This window comes from Oncorhynchus mykiss, chromosome 26 (assembly GCF_013265735.2).
Source record: "Oncorhynchus mykiss isolate Arlee chromosome 26, USDA_OmykA_1.1, whole genome shotgun sequence".
Lineage (NCBI taxonomy): Eukaryota > Metazoa > Chordata > Actinopteri > Salmoniformes > Salmonidae > Oncorhynchus > Oncorhynchus mykiss.
The window spans coordinates 27,163,359-27,189,939 of record NC_048590.1 but is presented as its reverse complement, the minus strand read 5'-3'; the positions used below and the strand labels follow the sequence as shown (position 1 = coordinate 27,189,939).

Here is a 26,581-nt window from a genome sequence, read left to right as displayed (position 1 = left end):
ATCGTCAGCACAGCTATGCACTAGAGATGGAATGTCACTCAGGGAATCTGACTAACGTAGGTGGTCCTCATCAGGACCAGGATGTTGTAGTGATCACTAATTATGCGTGTATTAAGGAGTGGTCGGCTATATCCCTAAGCATGGTTTTAATGTCTGGTCTCTCTGTTATGTGGGCTCTGTGGTTGGAATGGCTTGTTCTGTCTGGCCTGTGGTCTCTTCCTCATCCACTGCTTTTGAGGTACATTATGTTTACACATTTTGCAGCCGCATTATCACAGTGAACTCAGACAGCAATGTCTTACAATGCAACAAATGATAAATTATTCTCCTGATGTGGTATTTTGCAATCTGGCTCGCTTGGTTATTCGCCTGTGCATACAGGCTCCCCTAGCTCTCCATCCCTCCCTCCTCCTTCTCCTCATCTCTCCATCCCCCATCCTGAACTCTGAGGCACCTCATTAAGACAACGGCCCCCTGGCCTCATCGGCTGAGGTGAGGAATATCATATAATCATGAAGTGGAGATGGCATTGCACTCATCAGAAATTATAGATGAGTTTTATGGCGCCTAGGCAGGCCCGGCGGGCACAGGCCCGTGGACCTGGGGGACAGTGGCAGGGGTCGGGTTACTGGTGGAGGAGTCACAGCAAGGGCCTCCACCTCTTTATCACTCAGTCCCCTGCACCCTCCGACAGGGACAGGAACTACGCACACCACCCCTCCCCCCCTGAAACCACAGGGAAAGGCTTTGGTCAGACGCAACAAGCATTCAACAAATGGCACTGTACAAACCAAACCAAATCTGAGAATCAGAGTGGCTATTTCCTTCTGAGGCACAAGACGTTGCTTAGGCATCTGCCGCCATCTTACCTTGGCTGGCTCAGAGCTCTATCAGAGATGGAATTTAGTTCTACAATACGACTCAGGTTATTGAGCACCGGGATTTGAAGTTACCATTAAATTATAAGAAGCTGTTGTACCTGTCCCAAACACATACAGGATACTCAATCCAGGACAATAGGATGACAGTTAAGATGTTTATACTGTATTGAGGACCATAGACTTACTAACACTTTCAGGACTAATGGGTATTTCTCTGAAGCTAGAGTGCCAATAGAGCTAACAAATAAATAAAAAGTATATATTTAAACACTATTGTATTTGCTGGTTTTATTTGTTTGTTTTCGTCTTTCTTTTGTCAGAAGAACTGTTCTGATCACACGTCTGTTCCGCTAAGCCACGTTGAGCTGTGTGTTTGTCTGAGTTCCACCTGAAAAGGAGGAAAATTTGTAATCAGTGACCTGCATTTGACTCTGTCCATTTCCAACCCTGTGCTCCTCCTCCTTGAGATGCCCAAGGACTCTCACCCCCCACCCCCTCCATCATCAGCCCTGCAGCCCCCTCACAGCCCTCCCCCACCCTTCTCCATCCAGCCCTGCAGCCCCCTCACAGCCCTCCCCCACCCTTCTCCATCCAGCCCTGCAGCCCCCTCACAGCCCTCCCCCACCCTTCTCCATCCAGCCCTGCAGCCCCCTCACAGCCCTCCCACACCCTTCTCCATCCAGCCCATAGCCAGCAGGCCGGCACACAGGGGGGTTTCCACACTACTTATCAGCAGATATGACCCGCGTCCTCAGACACCATGATTGATAGTTGTCATCTATAGCATAGCCAGACAAACTTCTGATGCACTATAGAGGCCAGGAGACAAGCATAGTGTTTCAGCCAGGATGTCCAGCATCCATACACTGAGGTCCAGAGCAGAGCTGAGGCTGAGCCTGGATCCTGAAGGAGAGCGGGACCAAGGGAGGAGCATGGTGCTGGTTCTGTGGAGGAGTCACAGCATGGATCAGACAGGCTCCTCTTACAACAAGAGCCTTAAAACCAGGATGAGCATTATCCTCTGACATGACAAACTGACATTTTTCTAGCTTGATATACACCCCCAGCCATTCCTCTTCCCCAATTCACACTATTGTACACAGGACTGCACACACAAACCATACTTACATGGTCAAAACACACATACACACAAACTCTCTGACAAACACACACACACACACACACACACACACACACACACACACACACACACACACACACACACACACACACACACACACACACACACACACAGAGACACACACACACACGTACGCACAAACCCATAGTAGCACTCCAGCTCGGGGCTGTGGGGCAGTGGTTGAGCAATGCCTCCCCGGGGGGGATATTTTATAGTTTGTGTCCATCAGTGGCATGGCCTGGGGCGTTGGGGTTGACAGTAAGTGCTCTCAACACCGGTGACACTGATTCATCTGAGCCATGACACAGATGAGAGAGGAGGGGGCAGAGGGGACAGAGGGGGGACAGACACAGGGAACCAGAGAGGGAATAAAAAATAACTTAGAGACCAGGTCGTGTCATGTCTTGTGACGATACACAGGCCCTCACTAGAGAGTCTTATGTATCTGTGTTGGAACCTAGTGTGTGTGAGAGCTCATTCAGGTAGCTGGTGATGCTAATAAGCGCCTTTTGTCTTTTGCATTGTGATCCTGTAAAGTTCTGTATGTGTGGTAACGGTAGTGTGGTAGTATGAGCGTAGCTGTTCTCCAGAACACATCCTCTGGACCACAGTGAGGCTGTTCTGAGCTGTGCTGGGCTGGGGAGCTTGGCTTGAGAGGGGGCCCCCCCAATCTAACATGGCATTTCAATTTCTCATCTTCCCTCGCTGCTGCGCCTCTTCTACATATAAATAGGGAGGAGGGTCTGAACCCCAGCCTCCAGGATGCGCATACTAAGCAATCAATGTGTCACCTCTCCCTGACAGTCCTATTTTTTTTCATACGGGCGCCGGGTTCATTTTTTCTTGTCAGCAGAAGGTAATTTGCTCTATTGTGATTCAGTCCGAAAGCTTGGTGACGAGGTGTCTGATAGGTCGCCCCCCCCCCCTTCCTTCATCCCCCCCCCCCCCAGGGGCTGAATGAGGCACCCCACTACCCAGTCCCCTCTCCCCACACCCAGGCCAGCCCTCTCCATCTGAGACAGTAGGGCTGCTAAATTAGATAAGCGGGGCTGTAGCACTGTTTAATAAAAGATGCAGAGCTCCCAGGGGACGGCCTTTCTGAGGGCCGAACAGAGCCACAGCACAGACAATGGCGTTTGCATTGGCACAATGGACAGGAAGTGGAAAGAATGAACCAATCATGGAAATATATCATTTAAAGCAGCCTCGCCCCATGCACCTCTCTGTCTCTCTCTGTACCCTTATGCATCATAATGGATCATTTTGGCCTCATATTTTGGGTGGGAAAAAATAGAAATATTCATGTATTAATATATTTAGGAACTACATCCTGCTGTTGACATATGTTGGATGGAAGCTGCCGATTTCCAGCTGTTTTATGGCGTTTCAGAAAAAGCTAAATATTTCCTAGGCCATTAGAGCCACTGCATTACCATGAGCAGCAACACCTCCATCTTGCATGGACGCACTGAGAGCAGGACATATTGTTTGAAAAAAGCTATATACGTATGTGAAGTACCCCCCATATTACTGAGGTTTCACTGGAAAATGTCACAATAAATAGGGGAGGGGAAAAGGAAATGATTGGTTATCAGCTCATATTCTTTTGAATAATGTAAATGAATACTTATAGTGATATTTCTGCTGGCCATTAAGTCTTTCATTTTTAGGTTAATGGTTGTGTGTGTGTGTGTCTGTGTCTGTGTGCGTGTGTTTATGTGTGCGCTAAGGGGTGTGGAATGTTCTGGATGCTCTCATGCAGAGCACAATCACACAGAGCGGCATGGCGTCATGTCAGCCCAGTCCCCATCAGCCTCATTCACATATAATGGCTTTGTTACCAGGAGGATTTTCTCCTTCTCTCCTTCTCCCTCTCTTCTTCACCCTCTCTCCTTCTCTTCTCCTTCTCACCTATACCCTCTCTCCTTCTCTTCTCCTTCTCTCCTACACCCTCTCTCCTTCTCTCCTCCTTTTCTTCTCATCATTCTCTTCTTCTCACTCTCTTCTTCACCCTCTCTCCTTCTCTTCTCCTTCTCTCCTACACCCTCTCTCCTTCTCTCCTCCTTCTCTTCTTCTCCTTCTCTCCTACACCCTCTCTCCTTCTCCCTCTCTTCTTCACCCTCTCTCCTTCTCTCCTCATTCTCTTCTTCTCCTTCTCTCCTACACCCTCTCTCCTTCTCCCTCTCTTCTTCACCCTCTCTCCTTCTCTTCTCCTTCTCTCCTTCTCTCCTCCTTCTCTTCTTCTCCTTCTCTCCTACACCCTCTCTCCTTCTCACTCTCTTCTTCACCCTCTCTCCTTCTCTTCTCCTTCTCTCCTACACCCTCTCTCCTTCTCTCCTCCTTCTCTTATTCTCCTTCTCTTCTTCTTCTATTATTCTCCTTCTCTTCTTCTCCTTCTATTCTTCTCCTTCTCCTTCTTCCTCTGTCCTTCTCCCTCCCTCTGTCTCCCTCTCTCCTTCTCCCTCTCTCCTTCTCTTCTTCTTCTCTTCTTCTCCTTCTCTTCTTCTCCCTCTCTCCTTCTCTTCTTCTTCTCTTCTTCTCCTTCTCTTCTTCTCCCTCTCTTCTTCTCATTCTTCTCCCTCCCAATGTTTACAGGAAATACAGCATAGCCTACGCTGCCCGTGTAGAAAAAGCAAGGAATAATAATTACTATTTTTGTCTTCTTTCAAGATATGTGCTTAACATTGGGAACATTCAAGCTGCTCATTTAATGAAAATGAGGAAAACATTTTTTTCACTGAGGAACATGCACTATTCTGGCAGACATATGCACTTTACTGTTCCAGACATATACAGATACAGTGATTCCCTTTACCCAATCCCATCAACTAGCCAAAAAGAGAGACATCAACCATTATGCACAACAACAAAAAACACGCACAAACACATGCACATGTGACACGAGCCTACCGGACGAGCTAAACTACCTCTATGCTTGCTTCGAGGCAAATAACACTGAAACATGCATGAGAGCACTAGCTGTAACGGAAGACTATGTGATCAAGCTGTCCGTAGCCAATGTGAGTAAGACCTTTAGACAGGTCAACATTCACAAGGCCGCAGAGCCAGACGTGTACTGCAAGCATACGCTGACCAACTAGCAAGTGTCGTCACTGACATTTTCAACCTCTCCCTGTCCGAATCTATAATACCAACATGTTTTAAGCAGACCACCATAGTGTCTGTGCCCAAGAACACTAAGGTAACCTGCCTAAATGACTACCGACCCGTAGCACTTACGTCTGTAGCCATGAAGTGCTTTGAAAGGCTGGTCATGGCACACATCAACACCATCATCCCAGAAACCCTTGACACACTCCAATGTGCATACTGCCCCAACAGATCCACAGATGATGCAGTCTCTATTGCACTCCACACTGCCTTTTCTCACCTGGACAGAAGGAACACCTACAGTATATCACTAAAGTGAGTACACCCCTCACATTTTTGTAAATATTTGAGTATATCTTTTCATGTGACAACAATGAAGAAATTACACTTTGCTACAATGTAAAGTAGTGAGTGTACAGCTTGTATAACAGTGTAAATTTGCTGTCCCCTCAAAATAACTCAACACACAGCCATTAATGTCTAAACCGCTGGCAACAAAAGTGAGTACACCCCTAAGTGAAAATGTCCAAATTGGGCCCAATTAGCCATTTTCCCTCCCTGGTGTCATGTGACTCGTTAGTGTTACAAGGTCTCAGGTGTGAATGGGGAGCAGGTGTGTTAAATCTGGTGTCATCGCTCTCACACTCCCTCATACTGACTGGTCACTGGAAGTTCAACATGGCACCTCTTGGCAAAGAACTCTCTGAGGATCTGAAAAAAAGAATTGTTGCTCTACATAAGATGGCCTGGGCTATAAGAAGATTGCCAAGACCCTGAAACTGAGCTGCAGCACGGTGGCCAAGACCATACAGCGGTTTAACTGCACAGGTTCCACTCAGAACAGGCCTTGCCATGGTCGACCAAAGAAGTTAAGTGCACGTGCTCAGCATCATATCCAAAGGTATGATGAGGCGGCAGGGTAGCCTAGTGGTCAGAGCGTTGGATTAGTAACCGGAAGGTTGCAAGTTCAAATCCCTGTTCAAATCTGTCGTTCTGCCCCTGAACAGGCAGTTAACCCACTGTTCCTAGACCGTCATTGAAAATAAGAATTTGTTCTTAACTGACTTGCCTAGTTAAATAAAGTTTTTTTATTTTTTTAAGTTGTCTTTGGGAAATAGACATATGAGTGCTGCCAGCATTGCTGCAGTGGTTGAAGGGGTGGGGGTCTGCCTGTCAGTGCTCAGACCATACGCCGTACACTGCATCAAATTGGTCTGCATGGCTGTCGTCCCTGAAGGAAGCCTCTTCTAAAGATGATGCACAAGAAAGTCCGCAAACAGTTTGCTGAAGACAAGCAGACTAAGGACATGGATTACTGGAACCATGTCCTGTGGTCTGATGAGACCAAGATAAACTTATTTGGTTCAGATGGTGTCAAGGGTGTGTGGCGGCAACCAGGTGAGGAGTACAAAGACAAGTGTGTCTTGCCTACAGTCAAGCATGGTGGTGGGAGTGTCATGGTCTGGGGCTGCATGAGTGCTGCCGGCACTGGGTAGCTAACAGTTCATTGAGGGAACCATGAATGCCAACATGTACTGTGACATATTGAAGCAGAGCATGATCCCCTCCCTTCGGAGACTGGTCCGCAGGGCAGTATTCCAACATGATAACGACCCCAAACACTCCTCCAAGACGACCACTGCCTTGCTAAAGAAGCTGAGGGTAAAGGTGATGGACTGGCCAAGCATGTCTCCAGACCTAAACCCTATTGAGCATCTGTGGGGCATGCTCAAATGGAAGGTGGAGGAGTGCAAGGTCTCTAACATCCACCAGCTCCATGATGTCGTCATGGAGGGGTGGAAGACGACTCCAGTGGCAACCTGTGAAGCTCTGGTGAACTCCCTGCGCAAGATGGTTAAGGCAGTGCTGGAAAATGATGGTGGCCACACAAAATATTGACACTTTGGGCCCAATTTGGACATTTTCACTTAGGGGTGTACTCACTTTTGTTGCCAGCGGTTTAGACATTAATGGCTGTGTGTTGAGTTATTTTGAGGGGACAGCAAATTTACACTGTTATACAAGCTGTACACTCACTACTTTACATTGCAGCAAAGTGTAATTTCTTCAGTGTTGTCACATGAAAAGATATACTCAAATATTTACAAAAATGTCAGGGGTGTACTCACTTTAGTGATATACTGTATGTGAGAATGCTATTCATTGACTACAGTTCAGTGTTCAACACCATAGTGCCATCAAGGCTCATCAATAAGCTAAGGACCCTGGGACTAAACACCTCCCTCTGAAACTGAATCCTGGACTTCCTGACTTCCTTACCCCCAGGGGGTAAGGTAACAACACATCCGCCACGCTGATCCTCAACACAGGGGCAACTCAGAGGTGCGTGCTCAGTCCCCTCCTGTACTCCCTGTTCACTCTTGGCTGCATGGCCAAACACGACTCCAACACCATCATTACATTTGCAGATGACACAACAGTGGTAGGTCTGATCGGTGTGTTTACGGACATATTCAATCAATCCCTATACCAGTCTGCTGTTCCCACATGCTTCAAGAGGGCCACCATTGTTCCTGTTCCCAAGAAAGCTAAGGTAACTGAGCTAAACGACTACCGCCCCGTAGCACTCACTTCCGTCATCATGAAGTGCTTTGAGAGACTAGTCAAGGACCATATCACCTCCACCCTACCTGACACCCTAGACCCACTCCAATTTGCTTACCGCCCAAATAGGTCCACAGACGATGCAATCTCAACCACACTGCACACTGCCCTAACCCATCTGGACAAGAGGAATACCTATGTGAGAATGCTGTTCATTGACTACAGCTCGGCATTCAACACCATAGTACCCTCCAAGCTCGTCATCAAGCTCGAGACCCTGGGTCTCGACCCCGCCCTGTTCAACTGGGTACTGGACTTCCTAACGGGCCGCCCCCAGGTGGTGAGGGTAGGCAACAACATCTCCTCCCCGCTGATCCTCAACACTGGGGCCCCACAAGGGTGCGTTCTGAGCCCTCTCCTGTACTCCCTGTTCACCCACGACTGCGTGGCCACGCACGCCTCCAACTCAATCATCAAGTTTGCGGACGACACAACAGTGGTAGGCTTGATTACCAACAACGACGAGACGGCCTACAGGGAGGAGGTGAGGGCCCTCGGAGTGTGGTGTCAGGAAAATAACCTCAAACTCAACGTCAACAAAACTAAGGAGATGATTGTGGACTTCAGGAAACAGCAGAGGGAACACCCCCCTATCCACATCGATGGAACAGTAGTGGAGAGGGTAGCAAGTTTTAAGTTCCTCGGCATACACATCACAGACAAACTGAATTGGTCCACTCACACAGACAGCATTGTGAAGAAGGCGCAGCAGCGCCTCTTCAACCTTAGGAGGCTGAAGAAATTTGGCTTGTCACCAAATGCACTCACAAACTTCTACAGATGCACAATCGAGAGCATCCTGGCGGGCTGTATCACCACCTGGTACGGCAACTGCTCCGCCCTCAACCGTAAGGCTCTCCAGAGGGTAGTGAGGTCTGCACAACGCATCACCGGGGGCAAACTACCTGCCCTCCAGGACACCTACACCACCCGATGTCACAGGAAGGCCATAAAGATCATCAAGGACATCAACCACCCGAGCCACTGCCTGTTCACCCCGCTATCATCCAGAAGGCGAGGTCAGTACAGGTGCATCAAAGCTGGGACCGAGAGACTGAAAAACAGCTTCTATCTCAAGGCCATCAGACTGTTAAACAGCCACCACTAACATTGAGTGGCTGTCGCCAACACACTGACACTGACTCAACTCCAGCCACTTTAATAATGGGAAATGATGTAAATATATCACTAGCCACTTTAAACAATGCTACCTTATATAATGTTACTTACCCTACATTATTCATCTCATATGCATACGTATATACTGTACTCTATATCATCGACTGTATCCTTATGTAATACATGTATCACTAGCCACTTTAACTATGCCACTTTGTTTACATACTCATCTCATATGTATATACTGTACTCGATACCATCTACTGTATCTTGCCTATGCTGCTCTGTACCATCACTCATTCATATATCCTTATGTACATATTCTTTATCCCCTCACACTGTGTACAAGACAGTAGTTTTGGAATTGTTAGTTAGATTACTTGTTGGTTATTACTGCATTGTCGGAACTAGAAGCACAAGCATTTCGCTACACTCGCATTAACATCTGCTAACCATGTGTATGTGACAAATAACATTTGATTTGATTTGATTTGATCACCTACAACAACGAGACAGCTTATAGGGCGGAGGTAGTCCTGACCGTGTGGTGCCAGGACAACAACCTCTCCCTCAACGTGATCAAGACAAAGGACTTGATTGTGGACTACAGGAAAAAGAGTACCGAGCGCACACCCATTCTCATCGACAGGGCTGCAGTGGAGCAGGTTGAGAGATTCAAGTTCCTTTGGTGTCCACATCACCAACAAACTAACATGGTCCAAACACACCATGACAGTCGTGAAGCGGGCACAACAAAACCTATTCCCCCTGAGGAGACTGAAAAGATTTGGCATGGGTCCTCAGATCCTCAAAAGGTTCTACAGCTGCACCATCGAGAGCATCCTGGTTGCGTCACTGCCTGGTACTATAGAGGCTAGTGCGAATGGCCCAGTACATCCCTGGGGCCAAGCTTCCTGCCATCCAGGACCTCTATACCAGGCGGTGTTAGAGGAAGGCCCTGAAAATGATCAAAGACTCCAGCCACCCTAGTCATAGACTGTTCTCTCTGCTACCACATGGCAAGAGGCTTCTACACAGCTTCTACCCCCAATCCATAAGACTCCTGAACATCTAGTCAAATGGCTTCCCAGACTATTCACATTGCCCCCCTCCCCTCTCCACACCACTGCCACTCTCTGTTGTCATCTATGCATAGTCACTTTAATTAACTCTACCTACATGTACATACTACCTCAACTAACCGGTGCCCCCACACATTGACTCTGTACCGGCACCCCCCTGTATATATTGTTATTTTCTACTGCTCCTTTTTAATTACTTTTTACTTTTATCTCTTATTCTTATCCATATTCTTTTTAACTGCACTGTCTCGTAAGTAAGCATTTCACTGTTCTATTCGGCGCATGTGACTAATAAAATTTGATTTGATTTGATGTACACACACACAGCTTTAACATGTACATGCACACGCATACACTCACACACTCCTGCACAGTAACAATGACAGAGTAAATATAACTCTGCCTCAGATAACATTTGGTCCCAGTTTAAAAAGAGTAAAACACACTCTGGCAACAGAGTTGTAAACGTTCAATTTAGTGTTGTATTTTGCATTTCACTCTGTACCATATTAATTGAAAATAACTCTGTTACCTTTTCAACTCTCTGAAGTGTTGTTCAGTATTCTAGAGTTAATTATTCACAGTAATGTTTACTCTCACAATATAATCGCAAGAGTTAATTCAACGCCCATGGAGAAAACTCAACACTATTTCGGGGGTTTATATGGTCCCATTTGAGGAGTAAAGGTGTATAGTTTGCATTTGCAGATTTCTTACTGTGTCATATTATGGAGGCTTGCAATATGACATCCAAGCTCAATTAGTATCCATTTAAGAGGGAGGATATCCAGAAATGTTACATCACCCACAATTTACATTCAAAATAAGAGATTCGATTATTTTAGGAAAATGTATGTTACAGACCGTATCATTGTGTCACATCAGATCAAAAACAATCAATGTACATGTGAAATCACAGATACTAAAATAAACAATTCTAAAAATCAACCTACAACAGAGCATGCTGGGAAATATGACAATGACGCCCCTCGCACATCTGTGGATAATCCACCATTTTAACTCCCTATTTCTGTTTACACTTGTGGAGTTAAAAGTACTCAGTCCTAATCAACTCCAGTTATCAACACTAACTCTAGGGAGCGTATCAATCTGTTGATGGTTAAGATGACTCCGGTAGAGTCAATAAAATAAAAAAAGTACTCTGTGATTTCAACTTTCCTTAATTTAGCAGGCGTGCGTACATCTCTCTGACCACCCCCCTGATTTCATCTCTATAACGTCCCCTGTGGACTGTGTAACCATTTTAGCGCGTCGTTGAATAACGCTGCTACTGTGCACTGTGTTTCAGTAATGATCAGAGAGGGTCTATCAGACATCGTACAGCCCATAAAGCCTCTCTGATGTCAGCACATTTTCATTGTTATCAAAGGCGTATGCCGTTTTTATTATTGGGGCCTCCACATTTCCTCTCAGCCCCTGCAGCCTACAGAGATTGATGGGCCTCATTTATGAATATGTATAAGATATGCACGTGGGTTTGAACTGGCCTTTGACCTTCATTTGCTCACAGATAGAGGCTTTGCGCTCCTCCATCACATCACAACATCTTGTTTTAAATCTGCTCCCTTCCAAAAAACGGAATATCAAGTGGTTCTATTTCCTGTGGTGTTCTTTCTGGGTAAATAATCTGCAACGCACCTTGTGTTGATTCTCCTCAAGTCACAAGCCCATTTTAATAGAAGTATAAAATATATATATATATACGTAGAGAGGAACAACATTTGATTAAAACATTAACATGTTTTCTAGTACATTCTTTTTTTTCTTTTTTTTCTTCCCTTTTTCGTGGTATCCAATTGTTAGTAATTACTATCTTATCTCATTGCTACAACTCCCATACGGGTTCGGGAGAGACGAAGGTCGAGAGCCATGCGTCCTCCGAAACATAACCCAACCAAGCCACACTGCTTCTTAACACAGCGCCCATCCAAACAGGAAGCCAGCCGCACCAATGTGTCGGAGGAAACACCGTACACCTAGCGACCTGGTCAGTGTGCACTGCGCCCGGACCGCCACAGGAGTCGCTAGTGCGCTATGAGACAAGGATATCCCTGTTGGCCAAACCCTCCCTAACCCGGATGACGCTAGGCCAATTGTGCGTCGCCCCATGGACCTCACGGTCGCGACAGAGCCTGGGCTCAAACCCAGAGTCTCTGGTGGCTAGCACTGTGATGCAGTGCCTTAGACCACTGCGCCACTCGGGAGGCCTCTAGTACATTCTTTACCAGCTTTTTGCTATCCCTCTTTAGTATTCTCTGTGGCTAGATGTCTCAAAGGTGGTTGTCTTATAGCATTTTGATGCCAAAATACATCACAGTGACCGACTAAACTTCATTTCCCAGAGAGCAGTGCAGCTGCTAGGTGTGGCCTGTTCTTGTGGAGGAGGCTGCCCTCTGAGGTCATTGCTCTGGTCATGTGAAGGGGCAGCGGAGCCCCATGGGCCGTATGACAAACCGAGCTGCCACGCCGAGGTGTGTGTCAGGGGTGTTTTTCCACAAAGCATTCTATAAAAGTGTAACTGGGCTGTGTTTGGCCTTTCCTCCTGGTAGGCGAACACCGTTCAGCCAACAGGCCCCCAAAGATCTCTTAAAAAGTGCTGATCCACAGAGCCGGGTCCTGCTAGTGCTCCTGTAATCCTTTCCAGCATTTCACCTCCCTTCCTCTCCTCCTCTCCTCCTCACATTCCCTCACGCTCGCCTGCTGAGTCACTGGTATTGAGTGACAGAGGGATGGGGTCGTCGTGGGGCTTGTCAGAGCCCGGAGGTGATTATCACGACTAAACAAATCGTCAGTGCTGCTAATTGTGTGGCAGTGAAAACCATAGCTGTGGTGTGTGTGTGTGTGCCCGGGGGTGCTGAGGGGCTCTGGGGCCATGGCTTTGGGGAACAGGGGCCTGGCACAGAGCCAGGGGAAGACATCAGCACCATCATTACTCAACCCCCTGCCCACCACCCGCCCCGTCATCACCAAATGTGTCACATACAACATGGCACTGTCACCACACACGCCACATCTACATATCCCCCCACCCCCCAGCACCCGCTCTCCATGTCCCTCCCTCCCTCACACTACACTCACTCCACAACAGGGCCAGACAGCCACAATCTGTCACCAGGCGCCATCATACATCACTGCATTAATAAACATGAATTAGTAATGGCACAATTAGATGGGGTTGCTCTGGCATTTACTGGTACAATAATGGTGTTCCTCTCCTCTCCTATCTCTCTCCTCCCACTCATCTCCTCTCTCCTCTCTCTCTCCTCTCCTCCTCTCCTCCTCTCCTCTCTGGGGCCCTGCTCCCCTCTGGCCAGTGCTGGATCTCCCTGTCAGATCTCAGGATGGGGCTGAGGAGGAAATGGAGGCTACGGAAGATAGCTAGTGTACGTAAAAGGGAACAAAGAACCAGAGTGTTCTCTCCCAGGCTGCTCCTGCTGGCTGTGTCCTGGAGCATGCTTCACTCTCTGCCGTCAGCTGACATCCTGCCCCCCGCTGTCGGGTTGCACTGGCTCTGACTGAGGAGGACTCCTGGAGTGAGGATACTGTGTACTGACATTCTTCTCTCTCTCTCTCTCTTTCTGTTTCCCTGTGTGTGTGCGTGTGTGTGTGTGGGTGGGTGGGTGTGTGTGTGTATGTCTGTCTGTCTCAGGTTCAGTTCCACTTTATAAGGAGGGAGGCGTTTGAACATTCTGATCTCCTGCGGCCTGACGGTACGTGGACTGCCTTCTCCACTTCAACACAACATTCCCAATACACATCACACTCACTGACTGAATGGGGCTACAAACAGCTCTTTACTATTGACACAGTAGACGCCATAAATGACTGACAATATACAGTTCAGGGGGAACATCATTCTACTGCTTGAAGGTTATTTCTTATCCATTACGTGAATCAGACTTTTTTATTGACTTTTTTCTAGTTTGTATATAAAGTGAGTATTGTATTTCTCTATCTACACACTCAAACACACAAGAATACACACAATGAAACTCTTGCTGTTCTTGCCTCTTGCTTCTTCAAACTCTCCTTTTCAGCACAACGTTCATGTATGGTCGTTGTACTGAGGTTAGGTCCAAGTCTCTGACCGTGGAAACTCTCTAAGGAGAGAGCTTTTTCATTTCTGAAGCAGATGAGATATAGTGTCAGTATAAAGAGGACAACAGGAGTGCTGTGTAGAGTCTAGGATGACAGCAGTGGTTAGGAAGGTTTGATTGGGCCTTTGGTGCTTCTAGGAGAGGGCAGCCCTCCACCACTCCCAGTGAGGGAGATCCCAGAGAGAGTGTATGAAATGGGGAGAGGAGAGACACTCGCTCCAGGGTTTCACTGATAATCCAGTTGTGTCTCTCTTTCACACACCCTGCCAGAGGCTCTGATATCGACACTCTCACCACCCCAAACCCCAAATCACACACCCACATACTTTTATGTTTCACGTCATCACTACTTTCCATGCTCCAGACCTGTTCCCCTGTTCTTCTAGACATGTTCCCTCCTCCCTCTCTCTCCCTCTTTCTCCTCTTTTAATTTTCTCTCTTTCACCCCTCCCCTCACTCTTTATTCAGTTTCTCTGGCAGAATCTCCTCTTTTACGCTGTCACTATTCTGCAATGTGTTTCTCCTCCTCTCCCAGGGGGCCACTGTGTTTTGTTGCCTTTTGTCCCAACAAAACAGTCTAATTGGTTGATTAGGTAGGGTTGACTGACCTGTTAATTGAATACTAATTTAGATTTGATGTCTCCCCTGCAGATTAACATCTGATGTAAACGCTGTGTGGGTAGACATCAAACTAAATTACAACAACAAAATCTACAAAGATTTAAGGCAGTGCTGTAGATTTGAAACATTCTGGATTGTCCAGGCCTTTGAATAAAACAGTTGATTAAAACAGAAAGAAAACTCTCTTTGTGTGAAATTCAACATTACATCAATCAAATAAAAATAAATGTACTCACATTAAAATGTAACAGAGACCGTGAAGGCAGTAATATCCACATTAAAATCAGCATGATTCAGCCTTATCTGATTGTAGTCTTGTTATTTATTATTGAGTATGTTCTTCATTATTTCCACTTAGTGAACAGCCATTGATGCCCCTTAGAATAAACCTAGCATTGAATAGAAAGTGCCCTCTCAACGTTAAGCCTCACCGTGATTTCTTCATCTAAACAGCTCAACTTCAACATCCAAACAGTTCAACTTCAACATCTAAACAGTTCAACTTCAACATCTAAACAGTTCAACTTCAACATCTAAACAGTTCAACTTCAACATCTAAACAGTTCAACTTCAACATCTAAACAGTTCAACTTCAACATCTAAACAGTTCAACTTCAACATCTAAACAGTTCAACTTCAACATCTAAACAGTTCAACTTCAACATCCAAACAGTTCAACTTCAACATCTAAACAGTTCAACTTCAACATCTAAACAGTTCAACTTCAACATCTAAACAGTTCAACTTCAACATCTAAACAGTTCAACTTCAACATCTAAACAGTTCAACTTCAACATCTAAACAGTTCAACTTCAACATCTAAACAGTTCAACTTCAACATCTAAACAGCTCAACTTCAACATCTAAACAGTTCAACTTCAACATCTAAACAGTTCAACATCTAAACAGTTCAACTTCAACATCTAAACAGTTCAACTTCAACATCTAAACAGTTCAACTTCAACATCCAAACAGTTCAACTTCAACATCTAAACAGTTCAACTTCAACATCTAAACAGTTCAACTTCAACATCTAAACAGTTCAACTTCAACATCCAAACAGTTCAACTTCAACATCTAAACAGTTCAACTTCAACATCTAAACAGTTCAACTTCAACATCTAAACAGTTCAACTTCAACATCCAAACAGTTCAACTTCAACATCTAAACAGTTCAACTTCAACATCTAAACAGTTCAACTTCAACATCCAAACAGTTCAACTTCAACATCTAAACAGTTCAACTTCAACATCTAAACAGTTCAACTTCAACATCCAAACAGTTCAACTTCAACATCTAAACAGTTCAACTTCAACATCTAAACAGTTCAACTTCAACATCTAAACAGTTCAACATCTAAACAGTTCAACTTCAACATCTAAACAGTTCAACATCTAAACAGTTCAACTTCCAAACAGTTCAACTTCAACATCCAAACAGTTCAACTTCAACATCCAAACAGTTCAACTTCAACATCTAAACAGTTCAACTTCAACATCCAAACAGTTCAACTTCAACATCTAAACAGTTCAACTTCAACATCCAAACAGTTCAACTTCAACATCTAAACAGTTCAACTTCAACATCCAAACAGTTCAACTTCAACATCTAAACAGTTCAACTTCAACATCCAAACATTTCAACTTCAACATCTAAACAGTTCAACTTCAACATCCAAACAGTTCAACTTCAACATCCAAACAGTTCAACTTCAACATCCAAACAGTTCAACTTCAACATCTAAACAGTTCAACTTCAACATCCAAACAGTTCAACTTCAACATCCAAACAGTTCAACTTCCAAACAGTTCAACTTCAACATCCAAACAGTTCAACTTCAACATCCAAACAGTTCAACTTCAACATCTAAACAGTTCAACTTCAACATCTAAACAGTTCAACTTCAACATCCAAACAGTTCAACTTCAACATCCAAACAGTTCAACTTCCAAACAGTTCAACTTCAACATCCAAACAGTTCAACTTCAACATCCAAACAGTTCAACTTCAACATCTAAACAGTTCAACTTCAACATCTAAACAGTTCAACTTCAACATCTAAACAGTTCAACTTCAACATCCAAACAGTTCAACTTCAACATCTAAACAGTTCAACTTCAACATCCAAACAGTTTAACTTCAACATCCAAACAGTTCAACTTCAACATCCAAACAGTTCAACTTCTAAACAGTTCAACTTCAACATCTAAACATTTCAACTTCAACATCTAAACAGTTCAACTTCCAAACAGTTCAACTTCAACATCCAAACAGTTCAACTTCCAAACAGTTCAACTTCAACATCCAAACAGTTCAACTTCAACATCCAAACAGTTCAACTTCAACATCTAAACAGTTCAACTTCAACATCTAAACAGTTCAACTTCAACATCCAAACAGTTCAACTTCAACATCTAAACAGTTCAACTTCAACATCCAAACAGTTCAACTTCAACATCTAAACAGTTCAACTTCAACATCTAAACAGTTCAACTTCAACATCCAAACAGTTCAACTTCAACATCTAAACAGTTCAACTTCAACATCCAAACAGTTTAACTTCAACATCCAAACAGTTCAACTTCAACATCCAAACAGTTCAACTTCTAAACAGTTCAACTTCAACATCTAAACATTTCAACTTCAACATCTAAACAGTTCAACTTCAACATCTAAACAGTTCAACTTCAACATCCAAACAGTTCAACTTCAACATCCAAACAGTTCAACTTCAACATCCAAACATTTCAACTTCAACATCTAAACATTACAACTTCAACATCTAAACAGTTCAACTTCAACATCTAAACAGTTCAACTTCAACATCCAAACAGTTCAACTTCAACATCCAAACAGTTCAACTTCAACATCTAAACAGTTCAACTTCAACATCCAAACAGTTCAACTTCAACATCCAAACAGTTCAACTTCCAAACAGTTCAACTTCAACATCCAAACAGTTCAACTTCAACATCCAAACAGTTCAACTTCAACATCTAAACAGTTCAACTTCAACATCTAAACAGTTCAACTTCAACATCTAAACAGTTCAACGTCAACATCCAAACAGTTCAACTTCAACATCCAAACAGTTCAACTTCAACATCTAAACAGTTCAACTTCAACATCTAAACAGTTCAACTTCAACATCCAAACAGTTCAACTTCAACATCTAAACAGTTCAACTTCAACATCTAAACAGTTCAACTTCAACATCTAAACAGTTCAACTTCAACATCCAAACAGTTCAACTTCCACATCTAAACAGTTCAACTTCAACATCTAAACATTTCAACTTCAACATCCAAACAGTTCAACTTCAACATCTAAACAGTTCAACTTCAACATCTAAACAGTTCAACTTCAACATCCAAACAGTTCAACTTCTAAACAGCTCAGCACGGACAAGTAAACCAGATTAATATGGCATGGTCAACAAATGAATAAGATTTGTGGCAGTGAATGTTTTACCATTGTTCCACGCCTACTACTTTTAGCGTGTATTGAAGAAACACGACAGGGTCTTTAAGGAATGGGGACAGTTCTCCTGTTTACTCTGAGGGGTGTAAAGCTTGTTAAAGTCTTAATGTCTCATGTTAGCACGTTTCACTGATAGACATATTATTCACAAAATGTCCTTGAGATGTTGTGAAACAAATAGGCTCAAAGTGCAAGGACAAATAGGAGGTTTTCTTATTGTGGAGGTTGTGTATTGTGTTTGTCTTTGTTATAGTTTGACTGTTTGACTTTACAAATAAGTAACTAGAACTCTATGCAGGTTTTTCTGGCTCCTGCAGCACAGAACGTTGAGAGGGTTCCTTCTGGAACACAGGAAGGCAGCATTCAGAGTGCATGTAATGTCCACAGGTCTGAGATCAGGGATTCAATACTGCCTAAGACAAGTATTTATCCTGCACAGAGTAGGCCAGGTCTCAGGGCAGCATCATACAAAGTCTGTCCTCAATATTATGGTGAATCAGTCCCCAAACATCCACTCCTATGCATGGGATAAAAAAAAACACACATTTAAAATCAATCAATAAAAACTTGATTTCCCTGTGGGTCATGTGACAGGTCCTCCTCTGTGCTAAGCCTTGGAGCGTTGTGCTGTACATCCATTGTGCTGCCAGTCCAGACCAGCACCTCCATAAAAAGGTGAAAATGCATCAGACTGGTCACATGCATGTCTTTTGGATTCATGCCTGACCAAAAAAAATAGATATATCCCCAAAATACAAAAATGGATAAAAAAAACAAACGGAATCCAAGTTCCATCCCTATCCATCTAATGTAGGAGGTAAATATCTCATTATTCCAGAGGGAAACCGTCTCTACCCTAGTGAGGACTTTCAATTCCATGACCAGACGCCCAATAGTCCAAAGTCCATCATTCCAAGGATGTCGACTTTTTCCTGGCATCACTGAAGTCAGTGTAGGCACAACAGGCAACAGGCATCCTACATTTAGCGTAGTCCTCCTCTGTCCTGATGTCTGTATCTCAAAGATGCAATTCCATGGATGTGGGCCTTCAGTTTGGCCTTTAACCATCTTCATCAAGGAATTCCCTTCTGTTCCAATATAAAGCCTCCTGGTTGTCACTGATGACTGTTGTATGTTCTGGGCCTCCTCTGACCCAAGTCGTCGTTGGGTAAATTGAGAAGACATTTGCAAATCTATTTACTGGTGCTTCTCATCCAGGCGTTTTATTTTCCTAGAGAGAAGAAATTAAAATTAAAATTAAAAAGCAATCAGTGATAAATAAAGCCGTATTGCTTTCTCAGAACGAGGCCAACACAACTCAACTGCACTCCCCATACCCCTGCAACCTCACACACACACACATGCACACACACACTCGCATGCACTTACACTCACACAGACACACACAGTAGGTTTCACACACACCAGGCCGAACCAGTGCAGGCACCAGTTACCCCATGTGTGGGAATCTCTCTCCTTGTCTCACCATCTGCCACTTACCCTGCATACTTAGAGCCAGGCTCGTTAGTCGCCCCTCCCTCCTTCCCTCCCTTAACGAGAAAACGATTACAACGCATTTCTCCACAATCGCAATGGCCTCTCTTGCTCGCCTTGCGCCACCCAAAATGTGCCTCCCTACCTTCAGCTCTCCGTCTGCCTCTTTCTCTGAGATCCCCTTCTCTCCCCTCTACCTCTTCTTCCACTCTCTGTGGCTGCAGCCTCTGTCTCCCTCTCTTTCTCTCCGTCCCTTTCTTCATCCTCTCCGCAGCCTCTGTCTCCCTCTCTTTCTCTCTTTCCCTTTCTTCATCCTCTCTGCAGCCTCTGTCTCCCTCTCTTTCTCTCTTTCCCTTTCTTCATCCTCTCTGCAGCCTCTGTCTCCCTCTCTTTCTCTCTTTCCCTTTCTTCATCCTCTCTGCAGGCTCTCTCTCCCTCTCTTTCTCTCTTTCCCTTTCTTCATCCTCTCTGCAGCCTCTGTCTCCCTCTCTTTCTCTCTTTCCCTTTCTTCATCCTCTCTGCAGCCTCTGTCTCCCTCTCTTTCTCTCTTTCCCTTTCTTCATCCTCTCTGCAGCCTCTGTCTCCCTCTCTTTCTCTCTTTCCCTTTCTTCATCCTCTCTGCAGCCTCTGTCTCCCTCTCTTTCTCTCTTTCCCTTTCTTCATCCTCTCCGCAGCCTCTCTCTCTCTCGCTCCTCCCATCTCTGAGCTCTAGGCTGCTCTGGGTTTTAGACAGATCACTCTCACAATTGTTGATCAATACGGCTATTGATCTGCTGGCAAAATGTTTACAAAATCATCCTGGGCAGCTGCGGAGCAGCGGGGAGGGGAGGAGGGGCGGCAGGGGGGCCATGCCAATCGTAGGGGTGAGCCAGCGTGCCCACTGATTGGCCGCCTGTCTGCCCGCCTTGCCAAGGAGAAGGCTGGCGTGGACGGGGCTCTGTTTGCCTTTGTCATTGTTCCCAGCGCGTCATGGTGCTCCCGGCTCACACAGCAGAACTTTCCTAACCTCCAGTGTAGCGCAGCTCGGCTTTTTTAACCTTTTCACTGCTAGATGCTGGCTACCAGCCAAACAGCAACACCCGCCTCCCCACCCCTTCCTCTCCCACGGGCTCAGACCTTAATTTGCATAAATTAATACGCCACAGTCAATGCCAGTCTCCTAACGATCCGCTGTCGTATCCTTTCCTCCCTCGGCAGGGAGAGGCTCTGACGCCGCTGTACCCGCCCTCATGCCCGCCTTCTGGCCAACGTAGCACTACACTGGCATCGGCCTGGCTGACGTGTCCCCTCAGCACTCCCCCTGGGTTCCCCGGCACGGGGAACCGCCGCCCCTACTCCCGCCTCTCTTCTCTCCTCTGCCACCTCAGTATGAGCAAACAGGAGGGGACCCGCAGGCAGGCAGGCAGTCAGGCAGGCGAGCAGCAGCTGTCCATGGGGATCTCTGTGTCCCTGTCATACAGCCATAAGGGACCAGAGATCAGTCTTGGAACAGCCTGGGCTTCCCTCTGCCTCTCCCTCCTGACTCACACACACACTACAGTCTGTCTGAGGGAACACACACAGCTCGTCACTGCTACTGTCTAAGGAATACAGGGGAGCAGTACTATCAGCAGGCTGCTGTATCTACAGTTGGACAGGACAGGTGCTTGGAAATGTTACAGAGGGACCATGTCACTCACAGACCCAGATACATGTAACTGACTCAGATTTTTACTAGAGGCCTTATTGAGGTATGTTTTGAGAATCACATGTTCTTTACACTGAAACTTGTAAATACATAATGGCCTACTATGACCGGTATTCCCCTCCATCTCACTGGTTCAGGGTATGTATGAGTCGGATCTACATAGAGGTTAGAGATGAGCAGAGTGCGGTGTAACTATCTCCAGAGCACAGCCAGACTCCAGCTGTCATCCATCAGGGCCAGCCAACTCAGCCTCTGTGACCCAGAGTCAACCTCCTCCCTCTGGGGTGTGTGGCTCGGCCTGTCCCCTCCCTCTCTGGCTTCAGCTTCAGACCCTGACACCGGCACAAACCACACAGTCTGGTCCACACAGCTGCTCCAGCAGGCCTTGTTGTGGAGAATGGGGTGGGTGGAGGGGGTGGAGGTGGTGGTGAGAGATGTCTGTCTAATTAATGCTGTGTTTTTAATTAACTGCGTCAGGAAGCAGCTTCTTGTCCCCTGACTGGTGGCGGTAGGGATGGGAGGAGTAACAGAGGAGTAACAGAGGAGTAACAGAGGAGAAACAGAGTAACAGAGGAGTAACAGAGGAGAAACAGAGGAGAAATAGAGGAGTATAAGAGGAGTAATAGAGGAGAAACTGAGGAGTAACAGAGGAGTAACAGAGGAGAAACAGAGGAGAAACAGAGTGGTAACAGAGGAGAAACAGAGAAGAAACAGAGGAGAAACAAAGGAGTAACAGAGGAGTAACAGAGGAGAAACAGAGGAGAAACAGAGGAGTAACAGAGGAGAAAGAGAGGAGTAACAGAGGAGAAACAGAGGAGTAACAGAGGAGAAAGAGAGGAGTAACAGAGGAGTAACAGAGAAGTAACAGAGGAGTAACAGAGGAGTAACAGAGGAGTAACAGAGGAGTAATAGAGGAGAAACAGAGGAGAAACAGAGGAGTAACAGAGGAGAAACAGAGGAGAAACAGAGGAGTAACAGAGGAGTAACAGAGGAGTAACAGAGGAGTAATAGAGGAGAAACAGAGGAGTAACAGAGAAGAAACAGAGGAGTAACAGAGGAGAAACAGAGGAGTAACAGAGGAGTAACAGAGGAGAAACAGAGGAGAAACAGAGGAGTAACAGAGGAGAAACAGAGGAGTAACAGAGGAGTAACAGAGGAGTAACAGAGGAGAAACAGAGGAGTAACAGAGGAGAAACAGAGGAGTAACAGAGGAGAAACAGAGGAGTAACAGAGGAGAAACAGAGGAGAAACAGAGGAGTAACAGAGGAGAAACAGAGGAGTAACAGAGGAGTAACAGAGGAGTAACAGAGGAGAAACAGAGGAGTAACAGAGGAGAAACAGAGGAGTAACAGAGGAGAAACAGAGGAGTAACAGAGGAGAACAGAGGAGTAACAGATGAGTAACAGAGGAGTAACAGGGGAGAAACAGAGGAGTAACAGAGGAGTAACAGAGGAGAAACAGAGGAGAAATAGAGGAGAAACAGAGGAGTAACAGAGAGTACCATACAGCCTGGGGTCTCCTCCACAGTACTGGCCCTGAGCTCGGCTCTGCTCCTCATCAGGACTGGGATAAACTAACAGCTCACACACACATACGCAAACACACACACAAACACATATGCATGCTCATATATACATATGCACAGCACGCACACATTATACACAAATGTACACAAGCACAGACTCATAAACACTCACACACGCAATCTCTCTCTTTCACACACACACGGCTGATGAGTCTCACACACTGGAGAGAAACATAGTAGTTATTGTAACACATGCAAGGCGAGCCACATCCCACTCATTACCAGAACATGTTTTTAGATATAATGAACTGTAATCCCTGGTCATGTTCCCTGTGGTAGAGAGTGATGTCAGCTCGGAGGGGTGTGAGACTGATCCTCACAGCCTAATGCCAGACAGCTTTTAAGCTCTCACACTACAGTGCATGCTATGCTATCTTACTGTTGTACAGTACAGTGCATGCTATGCTATCGTACTGTTGTACAGTACAGTGCATGCTATGCTATCGTACTGTTGTACAGTACAGTGCATGCTATGCTATCGTACTGTTGTACAGTACAGTGCATGCTATGCTATCTTACTGTTGTACACTACAGTGCATGCTATGCTATCTTACTGTTGTACACTACAGTGCATGCTATGCTATCGTACTGTTGTACAGTACAGTGCATGCTATGCTATCGTACTGTTGTACAGTACAGTGCATGCTATGCTATCGTACTGTTGTACAGTACAGTGCATGCTATGCTATCTTACTGTTGTACAGTGCATGCTATGCTATCGTACTGTTGTACAGTACAGTGCATGCTATGCTATCGTACTGTTGTACAGTACAGTGCATGCTATGCTATCGTACTGTTGTACAGTACAGTGCATGCTATGTTATCTTACTGTTGTACACTACAGTGCATGCTATGCTATCGTACTGTTGTACAGTACAGTGCATGCTATGCTATCTTACTGTTGTACACTACAGTGCATGCTATGCTATCTTACTGTTGTACACTACAGTGCATGCTATGCTATCGTACTGTTGTACAGTACAGTGCATGCTATGCTATCGTACTGTTGTACAGTACAGTGCATGCTATGCTATCGTACTGTTGTACAGTACAGTGCATGCTATGCTATCGTACTGTTGTACAGTACAGTGCATGCTATGCTATCTTACTGTTGTACACTACAGTGCATGCTATGCTATCTTACTGTTGTACACTACAGTGCATGCTATGCTATCGTACTGTTGTACAGTACAGTGCATGCTATGCTATCGTACTGTTGTACAGTACAGTGCATGCTATGCTATCGTACTGTTGTACAGTACAGTGCATGCTATGCTATCTTACTGTTGTACAGTGCATGCTATGCTATCGTACTGTTGTACAGTACAGTGCATGCTATGCTATCGTACTGTTGTACAGTACAGTGCATGCTATGCTATCGTACTGTTGTACAGTACAGTGCATGCTATGTTATCTTACTGTTGTACACTACAGTGCATGCTATGCTATCGTACTGTTGTACACTACAGTGCATGCTATGCTATCGTACTGTTGTACAGTACAGTGCATGCTATGCTATCGTACTGTTGTACAGTACAGTGCATGCTATGCTATCGTACTGTTGTAACGTTCTATCCTCCATCCATTTATTTGCTTCCCTTTTTCTATCCTCCCTACGTCTGTCTTTCTCCTTGTAATTTCATTTTGACATCCCCTTTCTTTGTTTCTTCCCTCCTATCCCCCTCTCTCTCTCTCTCTTTCTCTCCCTCTCTGTTAGAGAGTGCGTTACACAGAAATCAATTTCAGCTCAGGCAGCGTAACCAAACAAAGCACTGAGCTAATTTCAGCTGGATCGTAGATGCAACCTATCTTGTTCAGCACCCCCCCCCCCCCCCCCCCCCCCCCCCCCCTCCTTTATTGGGAGACATTTTGTTCTCACTCTGCCGCCATTATGTCAATCACTGCAGACATGTGATGATGTGTGAACGCAGCTGCTAAATGGATCATGGCAGGCAATGATCATTAGAGACTAAGCTGGGTGTTCCCACCCACTAATGTATATCTCAGTCTCTGTGTTGCTGTGCATGAGGCTTTGTCTTCGGCTAGTCGGAATGCATAGGAAGATAGTTTGGCTTTCTGTTTTATACATCTATCATCGTGGCATATGTGTCTGCTTGTTTTAAGTCTGTCTGTCTTCAAGTGTTTGTTTGTGTGGGTGTGTATGTGAATACTACATATACATATTAATTGTGTACAACATTGTCTGCATGCCTGTGAATGTGTAGCCTCATTGTTGTTTGTTGTGCTGTGACTGTTGTGGAGGAGCTGGCCCATGTGTAGAGAGAGGCCTGTGTGAGAGCGCTGGCCCGTATGTACACAGCAGTGCTGGATGAGTGGGCCAGGCCAGGCCCGCCGGCTGTGCAGCCGTCTTTTGCTGCCTGCCAGGCCTCTTAGTGAAGGAGAACACCAGTAATGTACCTTCTTGATCGGCCTCATTCCTTGCTCCACTTCTATTGATTTCAGCCAGACACAGAGGCAGACAGAAAGAAAGGGCCTTTTCAGGAAGAAGTTAAACGGTCAAGTAGCGGGTGGAGGGTGGCTTTCAACACTTTATTGACGAGGTGAAAAAATGTCACTATTATGGAGGCCCTTTCAGGAGATAGCGAGCTGATTGGATGAGTTCCCCAGGGTCAGGCTGGAGCGCATTTCCTCCGCAGCCAAACAAGTCTGTATAATAGACCAGAGGAATGGAATGGGCTCGACCTGCTCAGGTTCTTCTCCTCGCCAAGCATCCTCTGTCTGTTACATTCCCCTGGGCGTATGAAGCTTAGAGCTCAGGGCTGAGGGCTGGTTGGAGTGCAGGGCTGCTGGTCTCCTCCTCTTTCCTCACTTCTAAGGGGCTGTGACGCACTGAGGGAGGGAGGGAGGGAGGGAGGGGGAGGGAGGGAGGGAGGGAGGGAGGGAGGGAGGGAGGGAGGGAGGGAGGGAGGGAGGGAGGGAGGGAGGGAGGGAGGGAGGGAGGGAGAGAAAATTAGCTAGTGTAAAACAGAGAAAGAGAGGAGGAACAAGATTCTGAAAGGGGGCAACCCAACCAAATTCACATGGAAGTGTGAGGTATAGATCTTTCATTTCCATTGAAAGCAAGTCTAATAAGAGGTAGATCTGTTCAATGTGTGCTATTTCTATGCTTCTCGTTCTGAAGTTAAGTTTTTTGCCTCGTTTACTTTTGGTTTTGTACACCAGCTTCAAACAGCTGAATATGCAATATTTGCGTAACTGAAAAGATATTTCACAGCGGTTTAGATGGAACAATGATTCTCTACACAATGACTGCTTGGTTTGTCACATAAACTGAAATTAGGTGAACTATTAGAATTAGATCCAGGAAATGGCGGAGCGTTTCTGCATAGTGCATCTTAAAATAAGGATGAGTGTGGCAGTGTGTGTGATGTTGGTGGCCTCCCCAGTCCCAGCCTGGCTCCTGACAGAGAGGGGACTGTGAGTCCTGACTAACGGCCTGGCCAGTGGTTCTACCTTAAGTCACTCAGCTAGGCCGACGCTGGCTCTCTGACGTCAAGAGTGCTAATTAGCCTAGAGCATCATCTGGCTGGCCCCTCCCAGCAGCACAAGACAGACCTCTGCTAAAGGTCAGCATACCACAGCATAGACAGAGGAGCGCTTAATCTGAGGTGAAAT

General features: G+C 45.6%; 1 protein-coding gene across 1 annotated transcript; it reads left to right on the top strand.

Moving 5' to 3' along the window:
• The first annotated feature begins 560 nt into the window (after positions 1–560).
• Positions 561–1,623, top strand: LOC118944563 (proline-rich receptor-like protein kinase PERK2). Its single transcript, XM_036964561.1, has 2 exons — positions 561–750; positions 1,349–1,623. The coding sequence occupies exons 1-2, from the start codon at positions 561–563 to the stop codon at positions 1,621–1,623; spliced, it is 465 nt and encodes a 154-aa protein (XP_036820456.1).
• Positions 1,624–26,581: the final 24,958 nt, after the last annotated feature.